The 18,261-nt window shown below is 37.8% G+C and overlaps 1 protein-coding gene across 3 annotated transcripts in view; it reads left to right on the top strand.

Moving 5' to 3' along the window:
• The first annotated feature begins 233 nt into the window (after positions 1 to 233).
• Positions 234 to 18,261, top strand: part of LOC117322147 (axonemal dynein light chain domain-containing protein 1-like) — a 36,019-nt gene continuing 17,991 nt past the window's right edge. For 2 of the 3 annotated variants that reach the window (XM_033876911.1, XM_033876913.1), the window contains exons 1-15: positions 234 to 292; positions 1,340 to 1,435; positions 1,662 to 1,837; positions 2,835 to 2,935; positions 3,392 to 3,500; positions 5,651 to 5,736; positions 6,053 to 6,109; positions 7,238 to 7,346; positions 8,507 to 8,581; positions 8,992 to 9,086; positions 11,124 to 11,216; positions 12,268 to 12,334; positions 13,086 to 13,244; positions 14,887 to 15,155; positions 15,548 to 15,559. In XM_033876911.1, the coding sequence (XP_033732802.1) occupies positions 1,342 to 1,435; positions 1,662 to 1,837; positions 2,835 to 2,935; positions 3,392 to 3,500; positions 5,651 to 5,736; positions 6,053 to 6,109; positions 7,238 to 7,346; positions 8,507 to 8,581; positions 8,992 to 9,086; positions 11,124 to 11,216; positions 12,268 to 12,334; positions 13,086 to 13,244; positions 14,887 to 15,155; positions 15,548 to 15,559 (1,502 nt within the window). In that variant the 5' untranslated portion in view covers positions 234 to 292; positions 1,340 to 1,341. The remainder of the gene's footprint in view (positions 293 to 1,339; positions 1,436 to 1,661; positions 1,838 to 2,834; positions 2,936 to 3,391; positions 3,501 to 5,650; positions 5,737 to 6,052; positions 6,110 to 7,237; positions 7,347 to 8,506; positions 8,582 to 8,991; positions 9,087 to 11,123; positions 11,217 to 12,267; positions 12,335 to 13,085; positions 13,245 to 14,886; positions 15,156 to 15,547; positions 15,560 to 18,261) is intronic. The other variant, XM_033876914.1, reaches the window with a different exon arrangement.

Below are 18,261 nucleotides of genomic sequence, written 5' to 3' on the forward strand. Positions count from 1 at the left end.
AAAATATTCCAAAATATATAAAAAAAAATCAAAAAAATCATGCATTGTATTAATAAATAAAAGCTTTTGTTTCTTTCGTTTTCTTTCTTGTCGGTTTCTTGTCGGTAATTTTAACTTCTTGTCGGCTCTTGTCTGTTAATCTAGTTTCTTGTCGGTTCTTGTCGGTAATTAGTGACACCGGAAATATTGTTTTGCCCATATGCCCAACCGACTTCCGTTTCCGTTTTCCTTGACAACACTATAATCAAAATGGCGCCGGAGACTTGATTGAAGTGACGATCAATATAAACAGGTAGACGTACGACATCATATATTTCATGATTATTACAATTTTATTATCTAGGGTTTTTTCAAGACTACACAACCTTATTGTGTTGTTTAAAGTGATGTAAATATGAATGCTTAAAGTGAAAACCTCATTGTAAATCACAGGTCAGAAAACAATCGTTCTTCCCAGCAGCATTCTGACTGGAACAAACTTCCATCAGACATAATTGCTTCCTGTTCAACTACATATTCTTTTAAATCTTCTAACCACGCCTACTAACAAAACCGACAAGAAACTGCGTCGTTTTCGCTGTACATATTCTATCGCTTTTAAATATTTCCCTTCATCGACACTATATAGACTATATCTTCGCCAAGATTAAAACAAAAACAGAACTTTTTGCAAATGATAAATGTCGACCGACTCTTAAGGAATGTCAGAGTCATTGTATAGTTTTGTTTTTGTGATATTAGTCTACATGAACGGTTTTTTTTTTGGATACCACGCCATTGTATATAATGTTTCAACTTTCAATCAATGCTGTTAAGAACTAGGCCATTCTTTGTCAGTTGTTTGTTGATGTTTACAACATTTATGGTTCGGTATTACAGTACATATTCCGATTGTGCATTGGAAAAATCATGAGGTTTCATACATTTTAGATGAAAAATATTTCAGCTGTTATCTTTACTGTAGTGTAAACACAGACACACAATATAAGATTTGTACTTTGTCAGCTGTTTGTGGACATAAATCGGCATGCTAGATGCATGTATAATGTATTAAGACAATAAAAAAAACTGTTGTACTTAAACATCTTTTCTACTATAATCATACAGTAACTAAATTGGATCAAATGCAAATTTCAGAGTTAGTTCAAATCTCAGTTGTACATTTTAATAGGTGAATGTGGAAGGTATACTGGTACATTTGTATGTAATTCATAGTTACATAATCAAATGATAATTATTTCAAAGAGTGATGGTGTTTTTTCATACACATTTGATGAATAAGACTACATCTTTGTTTATATGCATGTATGAACTTCAGTTTAAGAATATTTTTAATTAGGAATGATGAGTACAGCTGTAGAACCACGTCAGGACAGTTTCCATGGTGGAACATCTTATGCTACACCAAGAGGACAGGAAATCATGCAGAAAGAAGGTATGGCAATTTTTTCTTTATTAATCTTGCCTACATCTAATATGCTATATCTTGTTTTATCTTACAAACAGTCTATTTATTACAGCTGTAAAACAATGTATGCTATTCTGATGAAATCAGGTAACAACCACATGTATAATTAGTCGAATGGTTTCAGCATCACTTGCATATATACATTTAGTACTTAGAAATGATATATGTTTAATAAAATATTAAATCATTGAAGGTTTACTACCGGAGCTGAGAAACAGTGAAAACAAGGTTGACCGCACCAAGCCACTACCAACCTCTTTACAGAGCGACTTTTTACCTGAAGATGTTCTGTTTGCCCTTACACAGCCTCCACCTATTAGGGACCAACTGGGCCCTCCCAACAGGGCAAGAAACCTCAACACAACCTCAGTAAGTACACATAACCAGTAGCGTATTGGTAATCTGAAATATTGATTCAATTAACTTGAACACAAGTCCAATTCAATCATCAATTTTACGAAATTGTGTAAGAATGACTTTAAATTTTTTTCTGAATTACAAACTAAATCATTGTTTTTATGTTGGTTTGAGATTTAAGATAACTGCCATCTTGTAAAATACATTTCATACTTCTTGTCAAGCTCCACTAGTGGGATTCAGCTCAAACTTGTCTTAAATTATCCTGAGATTGTCCTGACCAAGCATTATATTTCAATTGATCTGAAAAACCAAGATGGACACCATTGCCAACATATTGTATTGTGCAATCTCAATTTTTTGTCAGTACCACTTTACCTTTACTGAGTGTGTACAAACTGTGTACTAAAAAAGTAAAAGGGTCTTTAAAGTCAGATGATTGCAAATGCTCTTGAGCCTCTTGAATAATTATAAGCAGATATCTAATAAGCTTAACTTATTCTTTGTGATGAATTCAGATCCTTATGATTATTATTTTTCTTGCTTGAAACATGCCATGTTCATGTTACCATGGCCAGTGAAGTGTTTAAGACTCTCTGATCTGGCTATAACAGTTGGTGAAAATGGCTGATTCTGGAAATTATTTCCATTATTTCAAGATTGTTACAGCAGTCTTTCTTCATTTTAAGTGATAATTGAGTATGTATTCTGAGATCCAATAACTAATCTTGAGTATTGGACTGATTTCTTACACATATCAAGATGTTTGAAAAACTATCTGGGTACCGTAAATTGGGATATTTTGGTGTGGGGAAAAATTTGGCGTTTTTTGGTCAAAATTAGGTTGTTTTATTTTGGTTGGTCTAAATTTGGTGTTTCCATCATCATTGTTTCAAATTTGTGTACATTTGTCAATTATTTCTTCATCCTTTAAAATATCCTTTACAATGTTTGCACTTAAACAAGTCCAACAATTTCAAAATTCCTGTTATACTTTCTTCTGTTTCAGATTCAAACCCGTCCACCACCTGCAAGTGTTTGGGGTCACAAGAGACGTGAACGCTTCAAGCATCTCACAGAAAATACACCATGTGTTTGTGGCGCTGGCAAGTGAGTTTCAGTAAATGCCATTTGTTGTTCACAATACATTATAATTAATTTTCCATTGTTTGTACACAGAATGCAACATTCTGATTGATTGGGTATTTCTTTTCATTCCTCTCTGAAAAAATATGTAAATGGTGTGAAAAACGTGACGTCATAATACGACCATTGACATATTGATTTGTATAAAAGAATCCCTTATTAGATAAGTAAACTTGTATATAAAACATATTCTAAATTTGAAATACAGTTTCAGAAATTAATTGTAATTGATGTCAATATTTTTTAGTTTCATTGGGGTATAGAAACAAAATTGCTTGCAAACATTTGTAAGAATCTGCTGCACTTGTCTGCAATAACTGGGTCATGTCCTTCACAAGGAATTTACCAAATTGTTAAGATAAAATGTTGACATGAGAAGAAAAATCTGTCATTTAACTACATTGTATCACTTGTTTTCAGTGACATCTCGTTCCTGTATGACGTCCCCAAGCCAGATGTGGGACTGGAGAGGCCAGACCAGATCGATAAAAGTCAAGTGAGGAAGGAACATGTGGATAAACAGAGAAAGGTACAGGTCACTAGGGTCCGACTTAAGGTGTTTGTTGTGCAATATTGATGTTTGATAGAAAGGATATGGTACAACGATGGCAGTATTATGGTAGAGCATCCTTTTGTTTGTCCGACGACTTCCTCCTACATTTGTTGACTTATCGCGTCCTTTTGTTTGTCCGGAGACTTCCTCCTGCATTTATTGACTTATCGCGTCCTTTTGTTTGTCCGACGACTTCCTCCTACATTTATTGACTTATCGCGTCCTTTTGTTTGTCCGGAGACTTCCTCCTACATTTATTGACTTATCGCGTCCTTTTGTTTGTCCGACGACTTCCTCCTGCATTTATTGACTTATCGCGTCCTTTTGTTTGTCCGGAGACTTCCTCCTACATTTATTGACTTATCGCGTCCTTTTGTTTGTCCGGAGACTTCCTCCTACATTTATTGACTTATCGCGTCCTTTTGTTTGTCCGGAGACTTCCTCCTACATTTATTGACTTATCGCGTCCTTTTGTTTGTCCGACGACTTCCTCCTACATTTGTTGACTTATCGCGTCCTTTTGTTTGTCCGGAGACTTCCTCCTACATTTATTGACTTATCGCGTCCTTTTGTTTGTCCGGAGACTTCCTCCTACATTTATTGACTTATCGCGTCCTTTTGTTTGTCCGGAGACTTCCTCCTACATTTATTGACTTATCGCGTCCTTTTGTTTGTCCGACGACTTCCTCCTGCATTTATTGACCTATCTCTTTGAAACTTGGTATGCATTATAATCATGAAATGTAGTTGTGTTTCCCTGATAGGAATTTAATTGATTTAACTAGTTTTGCAAAAGTTATCGCCCTTAATTGTTTATTTTGGCATTTTATTTATTGTCCGGTGATCTCATCCTACATTTTTCCAATTCCTTTGAAACTTGGTAGGCTTCATAACCATGGTATATAGTTGTGTTTCCCCAAAAGTCAATTTCATTCGACTATTTTTGCAAAACTTATTGGCCTTTGTTTATTCCAGTATAGAAATGTTTTGTTCGAGGTCTCCTACGTTTTTCAACAGATTTATTTGAAACTTGGTAGGCTTTATAACCATTATATGTTGTGTTAAAATTCCTGAACGGTATTTCGATTCATCCATTTTTATCCCCCGCGAAACGCGTTTGCGGGGGATATTAAATTGGGCTCCGTCCGTCCGTCTGTCTGTGTGTCCGTCCGAGATTCTTTTCCGGGCTATAACTCCATAACCGTTCAATGCAGCTCCTTGAAACTTTCTGTATATATCAGACTAGTGCCCTAGTTGTGCCTTTTGCTATTGTGGACCTTCCATTTTCGGTATTTTTTCTGTCACCATTGAAACTTAGTAAAAAATACCAAATTACTGTTTCCTTTTGTTTCCGGGCTATAACTCAAAAACCATTCAACGCAGCTCCTTGAAACTTTCTGTATATATAAGACTAGTGCCCTAGTTGTGCCTTTTGCTATTGGGGACCTCCCATTTTCGGAATTTTTTCTGTCACCATGGAAACTTAATCAAAAATGCCAAATTACTGTTTCCTTTTCCCCCCCGTGCTATAACTCCATAACCGTTCAATGCAGCTCCTTGAAACATTCTGTATATATCAGACTAGTGCCCTTGTTGTGCCTTTTGCTATTGGAGACCTTCCATTTTTGGTATTTTTTCTGTCACCATGAAGACTTAATCAAAAATACCAAATTACTGTTTCCTTAATAACTCTTACTTTGAGCTTGATATATACATGTATTTGGGTTTTCGTACCAACTGCGGGGCGCGGGGGATAATGCCAGGCTTTGCGGCTCCTTGTTTAAAAAGTTATTGTCTTGTGTTTATTTCAGTGTTAGATATTTGTTTAGAGATCTTGGGTGCGCATCATCATCCTACATTTTTTAATAATTTCTTTGAAACTTGGTAGGATTTAACAAGTTGGTATTTTCATGATGTTAGTTATTATACCTGACTTCACACTTTATAACCTTAGTAGTGAAAAATCTGTCTCTCATGATAGTCGCTATAGGAGAGAAACATTGAACAAGCATATTTCATGTGTTATATGATAAATAGACTATATAACAATTTTGTTAATTATTTGTTAGTCAAAACAATTGAAATATCCTAGTTTTAATGATGTCCTATTCTGTATCTGTTAACAGCCATTAGTATTACCGGATACCCTCATTCCTGATGAATACCACATTGTCAAAAACCGAGGTGTGATGGGAATCGAGTTTCATGAGGAGTAAGTTACAGATGTTATTGTTGTATTGCCTTCCTGGCTCTATCTCCTCAGGCTTTATTTCTGTCTTAAATAAGGACAAGTATCTATTATCTTTGGAAAAATGATTCATTTAGTTTCATTTCAATCTGAATGGCTGTAAAATCTTGGCATATACCCCTTGATATAGAGGGAAGCCGATGATTGAGACCTTCGCTTAAACAGAAACTTATAATTAGCCAATATTTTAGAGTTATAGGATAAATTTTAGCAAAGGGGAATAAGAACAAGCATATAGTCGGAGCTGTCATTATTAATTAATTTTTATGATATTTTACAGCAAATACAGTAACCAGGTGGAAGATCATGAGAAACATTTGGTTATGTTTCCCTCCATGTAAGTAAATCTTAAAATGATATAAAAATTATCTAGTTTGGTTAGCAGATATTATAACATTTTAGTATTTATATTTTTTTTATTGTTTACTGTTACATGTAAAAACGTTATTGCTTTTGGACCTTTTGAATGTGATAATTTGAGTAAATATGTACAGTTTTTCGTGAAATTTGGTATGTTGCTTCTTATGAAAAACTTTGTTGCAGCCTTATATTAATTAGTTCTCGGACGTGTTCAGCAATCTAGCTGATTCAGTAATAAAATACAGAGTTATGGCCCTTTGAAGTTTTATTACTATTGGACCTTGTGAACATAAGTTGAGTAAATTTGAATGGATTTGGCTTTTTATCCATAAGATTTCGACATTGCGACCAATGTACTTGTTATAGTTATGGTCCTTTACAGGCTTAGGTCAAGGGCCATTATATTTTGTTAATTCAAATGAATGACCTTGGCCTTCTTTCTAGGCTACAGGTGTCAAATATCTTAAATTTAACTTTAAAAGCAAAAACCATCTAGTAGTACATTTATATCAGAACTCAGGATTGAGCCAATAATTGGTCCGTTGGTTGTGTAAAACGTTTTGTCTGGAAAACTTCTAAACCAGCTTCAATAAGACTTACAGGAATGCTAGGTACAATGTTTAAATGTGTATACAGATTATTTTCACAGAAGTTTTGGTTGTTATGGTAACCAGGTTTCTGGTAAATGGTTATTAGAAGAATTTGTGTCTTTATTAATCTGATTACATGTATATTGTGTTTCAGTAGAAAGATATACATCATCCTCATAAGACCTGTATCTATGTCATCCTCATAAGACCTGTATCTATGTCATCCTCATAAGACCTGTATCTATGTCATCCTCATAAGACCTGTATCTATGTCATCCTCATAAGACCTGTATCTATGTCATCCTCATAAGACCTGTATCTATGTCATCCTCATAAGACCTGTATCTATGTCATCCTCATATATAAAATCATACATAGGTAAGATAATTTCTCTTTGCCATCCAATAAGGACATACCTTCAGATGTAACAGTTACGTAGTGTATCTAAGAATAAACCCTTTATCCTAGAGGTGACAGGAGGTTATCACTAATATGCTCTGTCCTGGGCTTTTAAGGAAACCATCCAGTCGGTATGAGGTACTGCAACTGAAGAAAACTCTAGGAGAGATGTTAGAGCGAGCTGGAGTGAATGATGCAGATAAGGAAATCAAGGGTCCAACTCAGGTAAGTCAATAGAGTGTTTCACTCAGGTAGGCCAATATAGTGTCTCACTCAGGTAGGCCAATATAGTGTCTCACTCAGGTAGGCCAATATAATGTCTCACTCAGGTAGGCCAATATAGTGTCTCACTCAGGTAAGTCAATAAAGTGTCTTACACGGGTAAATCAATAAAGTGTCTTACTCAGGAAAATTAATCAAGTGTTCAGCTGAAGTAAATCAATAAAAAGGTCTGACTCAGGTAAGTCAATAAAGTGTCTCACTCAGTTAAGTCAATAAAGTGTCTCACTCAGGTAGGACAATAAAGTGTCTTACTCAGGAAAATTAATCAAGTGTCCAGCTGAAATAAATCAATAAAAGGGTCTCACTCAGATAAGACAGTCAAGTGTCTCACTCAGGTAAGTCAATAAAGTGTCTCACTCAGGTAAGTCAATAAAGTGTCTCACTCAGGTAAGTCATTAAAGTGTCTCACTCATGTAATTAATTCCAGGCTCTTACACAGGTAAGGAAGTCAAGTGTCCCAGGTAAGAACATCAATTTCTTGTCTTTGTCAATAAATAATGTGCCCCAAGAGGCTTTGTTAGGTCACTCAAGAACAAGTCTCAAGTGACCTATTCCAAATGCCATGTCTCTTTAAGTCTTTTATTGTACATTGTCTGTGGTGGCTCTTGACTTCTCACACTCTTTAGACCTCGTGTATGTTTTAGCCCCTCCCTAGGGCAGAGAGTGGTGACCATGTAAGCAAAAATTCACATTTTCAAGTAATTTTTAAGGAAACCATCCATGGCCAAAGATCAACAAACTTTTTGCTTATATGGTCACCACCCTCCCCCCATGGCAGGGGCTGGAATGGGCCAAATTGAAATTTCAAATCATTTTCTTCTCAAGACTCATTGTAAAGACTTGTGTCGCTCTGAGAGATCCTGTCTGTGAGATATTATGATGTGGTTACTAGGAACAGATGGAAAGATCAATGTTTACAGAGGGAAATATAAATAAATGATGAACCCTGAGCACAATGGCTAAGTTCTGGTGTAATAACCGTGTAAACATGTATACTATGCTTACGAATTGTCTGGTGATAGTCAAACCATTTAATGGCATGAAGTACAGGTCTTGTTAGATATTGTAATATATCTAACGTGTACATCTTGTTTTGTCTACAGATGCACAATTTGATGGAGTTAATTAAGAAGGAACAGGACATCTACAATGTGGTTTTCCATGAACTTATCCGACAGGTGTGTATGTTTGATGTTACATAAAATAGAGCTATATGTATCATTTACATTATAATTAGGGCTTATCAATAGTTTTACATCCAGGTCAATGTAATGTTTTAGATTCATATCATATCTTTGCCGAAGTCTTAAACATATTTATCATAAACTTAATAAATCTTCTTAAAGACCTGTTCTGGAAGAACTGATCATATGTAAGATATCCTTAGATTCAAATAATCCTGATCGGCAGCCATCATGAATTTTGACAATTGAAATTTTTATTGCTATTTCTTGAGAAGTACTGTAGCGATTTTTCTCGAACTTCAGATGTAGGTTCCTCTTGGTCCTTTGTTGTGCCCAGTCTCTGTTATGTAGTCATACTAATTACTGTCTTTGACTAATTGTTTTTGACTAATTTGTCTCTACAGACCAGTGTGGAGTGTGTAGAACGAGGAGAACTACTGGCAGACTTACGCCTCAAGTACAAGGAGTTACTGAACAAGGTCCCTCTACAGATCAAAAGGTATGTTCAACAAGATGACATCTCCGCTGTCCAGACATCACAGTAATCTCTAATTAATGTCCTTACTGATGATGTGGATCTGAAGGCTACAATATCCTGATTAATAAGGCTTAATTCAAGATTAACCTTTTTAGGCCATCTGACCCGAAGGGTCACGATGACCTATAGCCATCGTGCTTCGTCCGTCGTCGTCCGCCGTGTGCCGTCCGTCGTCCGTAAACTTTTCACATTTCAATCTTCTCAAGTTCCACCAGTGGTATTAAGCTGAAACTTGCCAGAAATGATCCTGAGATGGTCCTGACCAAGTGTTGTTATTTTTCGGGTCGGTCCGAAATCCAAGATGGCCACCATAGCCACCATTTTGAAAACACATTTTAAACTTCTTATCAAGTTCCACCAGTGCTGTTGGGCTGAAACTTGCCAGAAATGATCCTGAGATGATCCCCACCAAGTGTTGTTATTTTTCGGGTCGGTCCGAAATCCAAGATGGCCGCCATAGCCGCCATATTGAAAAACACATTTTAAACTTCTTCTCAAGTTCCACTAGTGCTATTCAGCTGAAACTTGCCTGAAATGATACTGATATGATCTCAACCAAGTGTTGTTATTTTTCGGGTCGGTCCGAAATCCAAGATGGCCGCCATAGCCGCCATCTTGAAAAACACATTTTAACCTTCTTATCAAGTTCCAGCAGTGCTATTGAGCTGAAACTTGCCTGAAATGATCCTGATATGATCCCGACCAAGTGTTGTTACTTTTCGGGTCGGTCCGAAATCCAAGATGGCCGCCAAAGCCGCCATCTTGAAAAACACATTTTAAACTTCTTCTCAATTTCCACCAGTGCTGTTGGGCTGAAACTTGCCAGAAATGATCCTGATATGATCCCCACCAAGTGTTGTTATTTTTCGGGTCGGTCCGAAATCCAAGATGGCCGCCATAGCCGCCATCTTGAAAAATACATTTTAAACTTCTTCTCAAGTTCCACCAGTGCTATTGAGCTGAAACTTGCCTGAAATGATCCTGATATGATCCCAACCAAGTGTTGTTATTTTTTGGATTGGTCTGAAATCCAAGATGGCTGCCATGTCCGCCATCTTGAAAAACACATTTTAAACTTCTTCTCCAGTTGCATTGGTGCCATTGAGCTGGAAATGGGTGAGGATGTCGAGGAAGGCGAGCCAACATAGTGTTGTTATTTTTTTGGCCTCGTAAAAACTTTGACATGGCAGCAATGGCGGCCATTTTGTAACATGATTGGGCAATCATGGTTTTCCTGAACAACACCTATTTCAAACTTCTTCTCAAATTCCACTGGTGGGATTCAGCTCTAACTTACCAGAAATGATCTTGAGATGGTCCTTACCAATTGTTGTTATTTATCGGGTCGGTCAGAAATCCAAGATGGCCACCATGGCAGCCATCTTGAAAAACATATTTTAAACTTCTTCTCCAGTTCCACTGGTGCTATTGAGCTGGAAATTGGTGAGGATGTTAAGGAAGGAGGGCCAACAAAGTGTTGTTATTTTTTCGGCCTCGTAAAAATTTTGACATGGCAGCAATGGCGGCCATTTTGTAACATGATTGCGCAATCATGGTTTTCCTGAACAACACCTATTTCAACCTTCTTCTCAAATTCCACCGGTGGGATTCAGCTCTAACTTACCAGATATTATCCTTAGATGGTCCAGACCATGTGTTGTTATTTATTGGGTCGGTCAGAAATCCATGATGGCCACCATGGCCAACAGTGCCACTATAAATTATACTTGCTTGAGAGAATACATACTACAATAATATAAGGGTTTTAATTTAGAGTCAGATGACCGTTAAGGCCCCTGGGCCTCTTGTTATGATTTAGTCATCCTTCTGTTTGCCTGTCCGTCCGCTGCTGTAACATAGATTAAAACTTTTTACCAGGTTTTTTAGGTCATTTGATGGGGTCAAAATAAAGCATGGAGCAGGGGGAATTGATGCTGCATAAACTCTCTATTTAACATGTTGCACCAACAAATTTCTAGTTTATCTAATGTGTTACAGTTTACATGAGGAAGTGATGGCCCAAAGAGCATTGGATCGCCGACTGACTGAGGAGCTGATGAGGTTCAAGTCTACAATTAGTATTCTGACCAGGTAAGCAGTTTATGGAAGTATATATGAAAATTCATTAGACAATTGGTCTACAGAAAATTGAAATCCCATAGCCCAAGTCCTTTTTCCATAGACCAATTTTGTAAACTGTTTAAAGTAGCATAACTGCATCACGCAAAAGCTTGCATCATCTAGTTCATACTCACTCAAATGTTTGACGCCAATAACGCAATATTCTCAGTAAAAACACCTTGATTGTAAGCTCTGATTTCATATAATCGTTTGTCAGAAAATATAGGAATGTTGTTAACATGAATTGAAATGTATGTCAGGACTCAAACTTTTCATAGTTAATCGGTCCAATACTTAAAAATTTTACATAGACTGACCAGGTTTTCTATAGCCTCTGGCCATCGGACCACCTTTAATTTCGAACACTGGGTAAGGTCACTAGATAGATAAATACAAGAATTTCTCTCTGTCTATCAGAAAATTAAACATCTTTGGTCCAGTGATGCTGTGGATACTTAAGACCTTTCACTAGGATGTTAGAGGTCCAAGTCAGACAATGAAATGACCTGTCGGATCACATACGTACTGCAAACCAGCTTATTTTTGGGGTGACTTAATTTCGCATTTTCATGCTTAACAAATTTTTTTGTGGCAATTTATTGTTGCAATTTACAGTCATAAAGGATCTACTGTACCTGAGATTGAAACTATTTTGCGACGATTAAGTTTGGTGAATTTTAATCGTTTACGAAATATGCGAAAATTAATCAAAAAAGGAATTATGTTGGTTAAGAGTATTAAATCTCCATGGAACCCAGTTTTCCTTTCATTTTAAGACTTTATGTAACCCTCCATCCTAGCTTACAACGATGATTAGTTTAAGTTGATAGTTTGATAAAAAAAATCATTGTTAATGAAAAATGAATGAAGTCCAGTCTAGCTACAACGTTGGTTGTAAGTTTCCTTTCATTTCTCTCTGTAAACATACTCTGTAACTAGCCCATGTTTAAAATTGTGTATGTACCCCTAGTGTAGCCAAATGTCAATATGTCTGAAATATTACTTTTCTTGTTGTTTATAGTGAATTGTCTGCAGTCAAAGAGCATGATCGTAAAGTCACTAAGGAAGCAGCTCAGGCACAGGAGGATGTAAGTCTTTTACCATCTTCCATGTCACCACATCTCCCTGTCTCCATGTCACCACATTTCCATGTCACCACATCTCCATGTCTCCATGTCACCACATCCCCCTGTCTCCATGTCACCACATTTCCCTGTCTCCATGTCACCACATCTCCCTGTCTCCATGTCACCACATCTCCATGTCACCACATCTCAATGTCTCCATGTCACCACATCTCCCTGTCTCCATGTCACCACATCCCCCTGTCTCCATGTCACCACATCCCCCTGCCTCCATGTCATCACATCTCCCTGTCTCCATGTCACTTCATCCCCATGTCACCACATCTCCATGTCTCCATGTCACCACATCCCCCTGTCTCCATGTCACCACATCCCCCTGTCTCCATGTCACCACATCCCCCTGTCTCCATGTCACCACATCCCCTGTCTCCATGTCACCACATCCCCCTGTCTCCATGTCACCGCATCCCCCTGTCTCCATGTCACCACATCTCCCTGTCTCCATGTCACCACATCTCCATGTCACCACATCTCCATATCACCACATCTCCATGTCACCACATCCCCCTGTCTCCATGTCACCACATCTCCCTGTCTCCATATCACCACATCTCCATATCACCACATCTCCATGTCTTATGATCAGATCAGTCTTTCATAGAACTGATAAAGCTCATCCAATGGGGGGCACTAAGATCCCAATGGTTTCAAGTGATAGAGTATGTCACTAACTTTGTGTTGCCTCTTTTGACAGCTCCGAACAGCTCTGATGGAAGCTCAGAAAAATGCCAGTCTTTTGGCCGAGTACCATGACCTGTATGAACTTCAACGTAAACGTTTGGAAGGTCAGGTATTCATGCTGACCGAGGAAAGAGAATTGTGGAGTCAGGCCGCCTACAGTCTCGCTCTTAAGGTATGTCTGTTCAAACTCATTCACAAGCCAGATAGATATTGATCAGTCGCCTTTAAGTCTGGAACATTAATCTTTGGCATATTTATGTTCATTCATAGCTTTCTGGATCATCATATCACTGGCACTAAGTTATATATTTTTTTCATATGTCAGTCACAAATGAACCAATAAACTGCCACTCAAGTTGTATATTTTTGTCACACTTCGTCACACTTCGTCACACTTCGTCCTTGTTATTGTCAGTCACCCAAATACCCAGGTGACCTGTTACTTTCCGTTTTTGTCCATCGTATGCCATGCAGTGTGTTTCTTGTGCTGTACATCCATAGGTTAACATTTTCACATTTTTTACTTCTCAAATTTTTTTGCAGAAACCTTCAGGTCAAAGGTCAAATAACATTGTGAATTATATGGCAACCATCACCCAGTGGCCTGGGGGGCAGGGCAAGAAGGGGTAAAATTGATTGAAATTTCAAAAATCGTTTTTTCAAGACCCAGATATGATAGATTCAAACATTCTTCATAGGTGGAAGGTTCTAAGGTCTTTTCCAAAGTTGTGAATTTCATGACCCTGGGGTCTTATGTTTGCCCATTGGGAGGAGGTAAACTTTACCATAGTTTATATATAGGGCAATTAAACTTTACCATAGTTTATATATAGGGCAATCAGATTTTAACTCATTTGTTCAATATCTATCAAATTAATTCAAACTTGGTTAGAATTATTAGTACAAGATGGCAGTTTGGAGGTCTATTGACCTGACTGACCCCCAGGGGCTGATGGGTGTGGCCAAGAAGGGTGAAATTGACTGAAGTATTTCAAAACTCCAGTGACCAATAAGACCCATAGAATTTTGTTACGTATTATCATCACACTAAATCACGCTTCACTCTGAAAACAGTCACTCAACTTATGTATAATAGTCACACTAAACCAGTCACTCAAGCACATATCTCTCTGGTATGTTTGTTCAAATTTTGGTCATACCAAGTAGGTAGGTTAGCTATAGCTAATACGGGGCCGTGGTGGCCGAGTGGTTAAGGTGTACGGACACTTTATCACTAGCCCTCCACCTCTGGGTTGCGAGTTCGAAACCTTAGTGGGGCAGTTGCCAGGTACTGACCGTAGACCGGTGGTTTTTCTCTGGGTACTCCAGCTTTCCACCACCTCCAAAACCTGGCACATCCTTAATTGACCCTGGCTGTTAATAGGACGTTAAACAAAAACAAACCAAACCAAATATAAATATAATATAAATAATACAATGTAGGTGAATAATATGAGAAAAATAAACTTTCATAGAAAGGCAGCATAATCAGTATAAAATAATGTGACAAAAATGATGACAAAATGCATGAAACAATTCTTTTCTGACTATTGATCAAAAAGATTATGAAAAAAGCCTCCATTTATGAGTGAATAACCTACTTTGTATTCAAGTTATACAAATGTATATATATACAGTTTGTGTATGTAAGTGTGTGTGAAAGTTGTTTTGTTTCTTTCTGTATCATGTTAATATTTTATGTGGAAAATCTGAATTAAAATGTCAAAATTGAAAAGATTTTGGTCATACCAATGCCTGGTTAAACCTTTGTTGTCACAAAACTAGAGCCATCTTTTAATATTCTGTGTTGGTAGGTGACAGAAGAGGCCAACCTTGTCACAGCCAAGCGATTACATGTCAGTGAAAAGTCCTGGGCAAAACTTGCAACCCACTTCACCATCCTCCTCAGTGATAAAGACACTGAACTTCTGGCAAGACTTCAGGGTCATGTGGAGAAGTGGCGTGACCTGGTAGAGGATTTCAACATGGTGCTGATTGCCCGGGAGGATGAGATGAGGACAAACATTAGCGGTCTACGCAGTGGGATTGAACGCTGGATGCATGATATCAGAAATCTTTGTTTGTGAGTATATTAAGGGCTTTTTTTGCTTTATGTGTACGGGTATCATCACTGCACATTAGAAATTTTATTCCAATTGTAATTGGGTAAAATTACGAATTATTTCACACATTAGAGATCACCATTTTGTCATTATTAGTTGGATGTGAAAATATCTTGGTAGTTGAACTTTTACCACAAGTAGTTGGATATATTGTCACTAGTGATAAAGAGGGTATCACCATTTGTATTTCGTTGATGTCATAACACAATAGTTATATTTTTTTACACAATAAGAAATGGTTTTACCTATGTGTAAATTTCACAATTGTTTAACATTGAGCTTTTCAGCGACATATTTCCTCACACCAGTTTATAAATACATGTTGAACACTGATTTGTTTTTACCATTCTAGAGCTAGAAAGAGGTAAGATGTAGCATTGATAGTCTTATTGTATCTCCCCAACACTTGAAGTTTCCTGAATAATATATTTTTCCATCCCTGAGTAGTGAACAGCAAACATGGCCTAACCCATGTAGATAGACCTTCCCACCCCTATACTGGGGAGTGATCTCCCCCTACAATACAAGTAGATAGACCTTCCCACCACTATAATGGGGAGTTATCTCCCCCTACAACACAAGTAGATAGACCTTCCAACCTCTATACTGGGGAGTGATCTCCCCCTACAACACAAGTAGATAGACCTTCCCACCCCTATACTGGGGAGTGATCTCCCCCTACAACACAAGTAGATAGACCTTCCCACCCCTATACTGGGGAGTGATCTCCCCCTACAACACAAGTAGATAGACCTTCCCACCCCTATACTGGGGAGTGATCTCCCCCTACAACACAAGTAGATAGACCTTCCCACCCCTATACTGGGGAGTGATCTCCCCCTACAACACAAGTAGATAGACCTTCCCACCCCTATACTGGGGAGTGATCTCCCCCTACAACACAAGTAGATAGACCTTCCCATCCCTATACTGGGGAGTGATCTCCCCCTACAACACAAGTAGATAGACCTTCCCACCCCTATACTGGGGAGTGATCTCCCCCTACAACACAAGTAGATAGACCTTCCCATCCCTATACTGGGGAGTGATCTCCCCCTACAACACAAGTAGATAGACCTTCCCATCCCTATACTGTGTAATGATCTCCCCCTTCAATACATGTAGTAGATAGTCCCTTTGATCTGGTGCTGTGGCTTCATCAAGTGGGATTCAGTTGAAACTTGAAATGATTCTTTGATGGTTCTGACAAATACTTACTTTTTGCATTGATCTGAAATCCAATATGGCCTTCATGGCCGCCATTTTGAAAAACATATTACAAGCTTCTTCTCAAGTTCCACCTGTGAGATTCAGCTCAAATTTGCCTGAAATGATCCTGAGATAGTCCTGACAAAAATAATTACTTTTGAGGTTGGTCTGAAATCCTAAGATGGCCAACAGTACTTTACTTATATACCTGATACTGAATATGTATGCTACTTGTCTAATAGTTTTAGGGCCACCTTCAAAGTCAGATTACCACTAAGGCCCATGGGCCTCTTCTTCATAAATCTGACAAAATTCACCTGGCACCAATGGAAGTCCAATATATTGACCCTGTTAATCCCACCTATCTGCAAGGTCATAGTTCATCATAGTTGGTCAAGGGAACTTTAAAAAGTAATTGTGCATCCTTAAGCAGAATGCTGATGCAACTACTGTTAAAAGTAAATCACATTAAAATTACCATGATCGCCAACTCTATAAACATCCAGGTATGCACGATTACTTAAAAAATATCTTCTCATTTCCTACCATTTTATATTTATTTACTACTTGTTCTTTCTTTACTTCTTTGTTTCAATCCCTTGTACCAGCACCTGTAAGTGCCTAATACAAGAAATTATTAAACTTTAAAAAAAAACAACAAAAAAAACCCCTTTTTTTTTAAATCTCATTGTTTTCTGTTTGTTAGATTTTTAGATTTTTCTTGTACATCACTATTTCCTGTTATTGTTTTCAAATCCAAAAGAGATTGTAAATACCGAACATCTTTTTTCACTGCAAGCACGAATAACACGTGAAGATGTGAAAGTACCTTCAATAGTGTTCAGGTCTGTGCCCAAACTTGTAGTGTCTGTATTGGTGTTGGCATCTCCTTCATCTTCCTCTTGAATTTTACGATCTAAATAGTCATTAATATCAACGGCCAGGTACACTGTATCGACTCAGCCTTCAAAAGATGTGTGTGATATGTATTCTTGAAAAAGAATAAACATGTGAAAAGTAGATTTTTTCAATATTTGACATGTGAAAAAATTGACATGTGAAAAAATTGACATGTGACAAAAATTGTCATTTGACAAAAATTACTAATACAAGCTTTTTGCCAGCCATGTGGACAGATTGGTGTCACATTACTTTTTGACAGCAGAATTATGATTTACTACCTAAATATTTATATCATATAATATGAAAGAGTTGAATGCATCAGGAATGAAATAAATAGCTGTTCTGATGTTTAATTCCTTGAAATTATCTATTCATTTGGAAATAATCACAACAACTTGTTCCACACATGTACGTGATGTAGACATAAGACCTCGCCAGTGGTAGCTTCTTGGAAATCTACATTTTCTGATCTCTGTGATACAATGAATATCAAACAAAACTTGAAATGATATGACAGTACTAATCTGGTGACAGGTGAGGGAAAACATGACACAGGTCTGATGTCATGTGACAGGGAGAACATGACACAGGTCTGACGTCATGTGACAGGTGAACCTGATACAGGTCTGATGTCATGTGACAGGGAGAACCTGACACAGGTCTGATGTCATGTGACAGGGAGAACCTGACACAGGTCTGATGTCATGTGACAGGTAGAACCTGACACAGGTCTGACGTCATGTGACAGGGAGAACATGACACAGGTCTGATGTCATGTGACAGGGAGAACCTGACACAGGTCTGATGTCATGTGACAGGGAGAACATGACACAGGTCTGGTGACAGGTTGAACATGACACAGGTCTGATGTCATGTGACAGGGAGAACCTGACACAGGTCTGATGTCATGTGACAGGGAGAACATGACACAGGTCTGGTGACAGGTTGAACATG

This window comes from Pecten maximus, chromosome 2, assembly GCF_902652985.1.
Source record: "Pecten maximus chromosome 2, xPecMax1.1, whole genome shotgun sequence".
NCBI classification, from domain to species: Eukaryota; Metazoa; Mollusca; class Bivalvia; order Pectinida; family Pectinidae; genus Pecten; species Pecten maximus.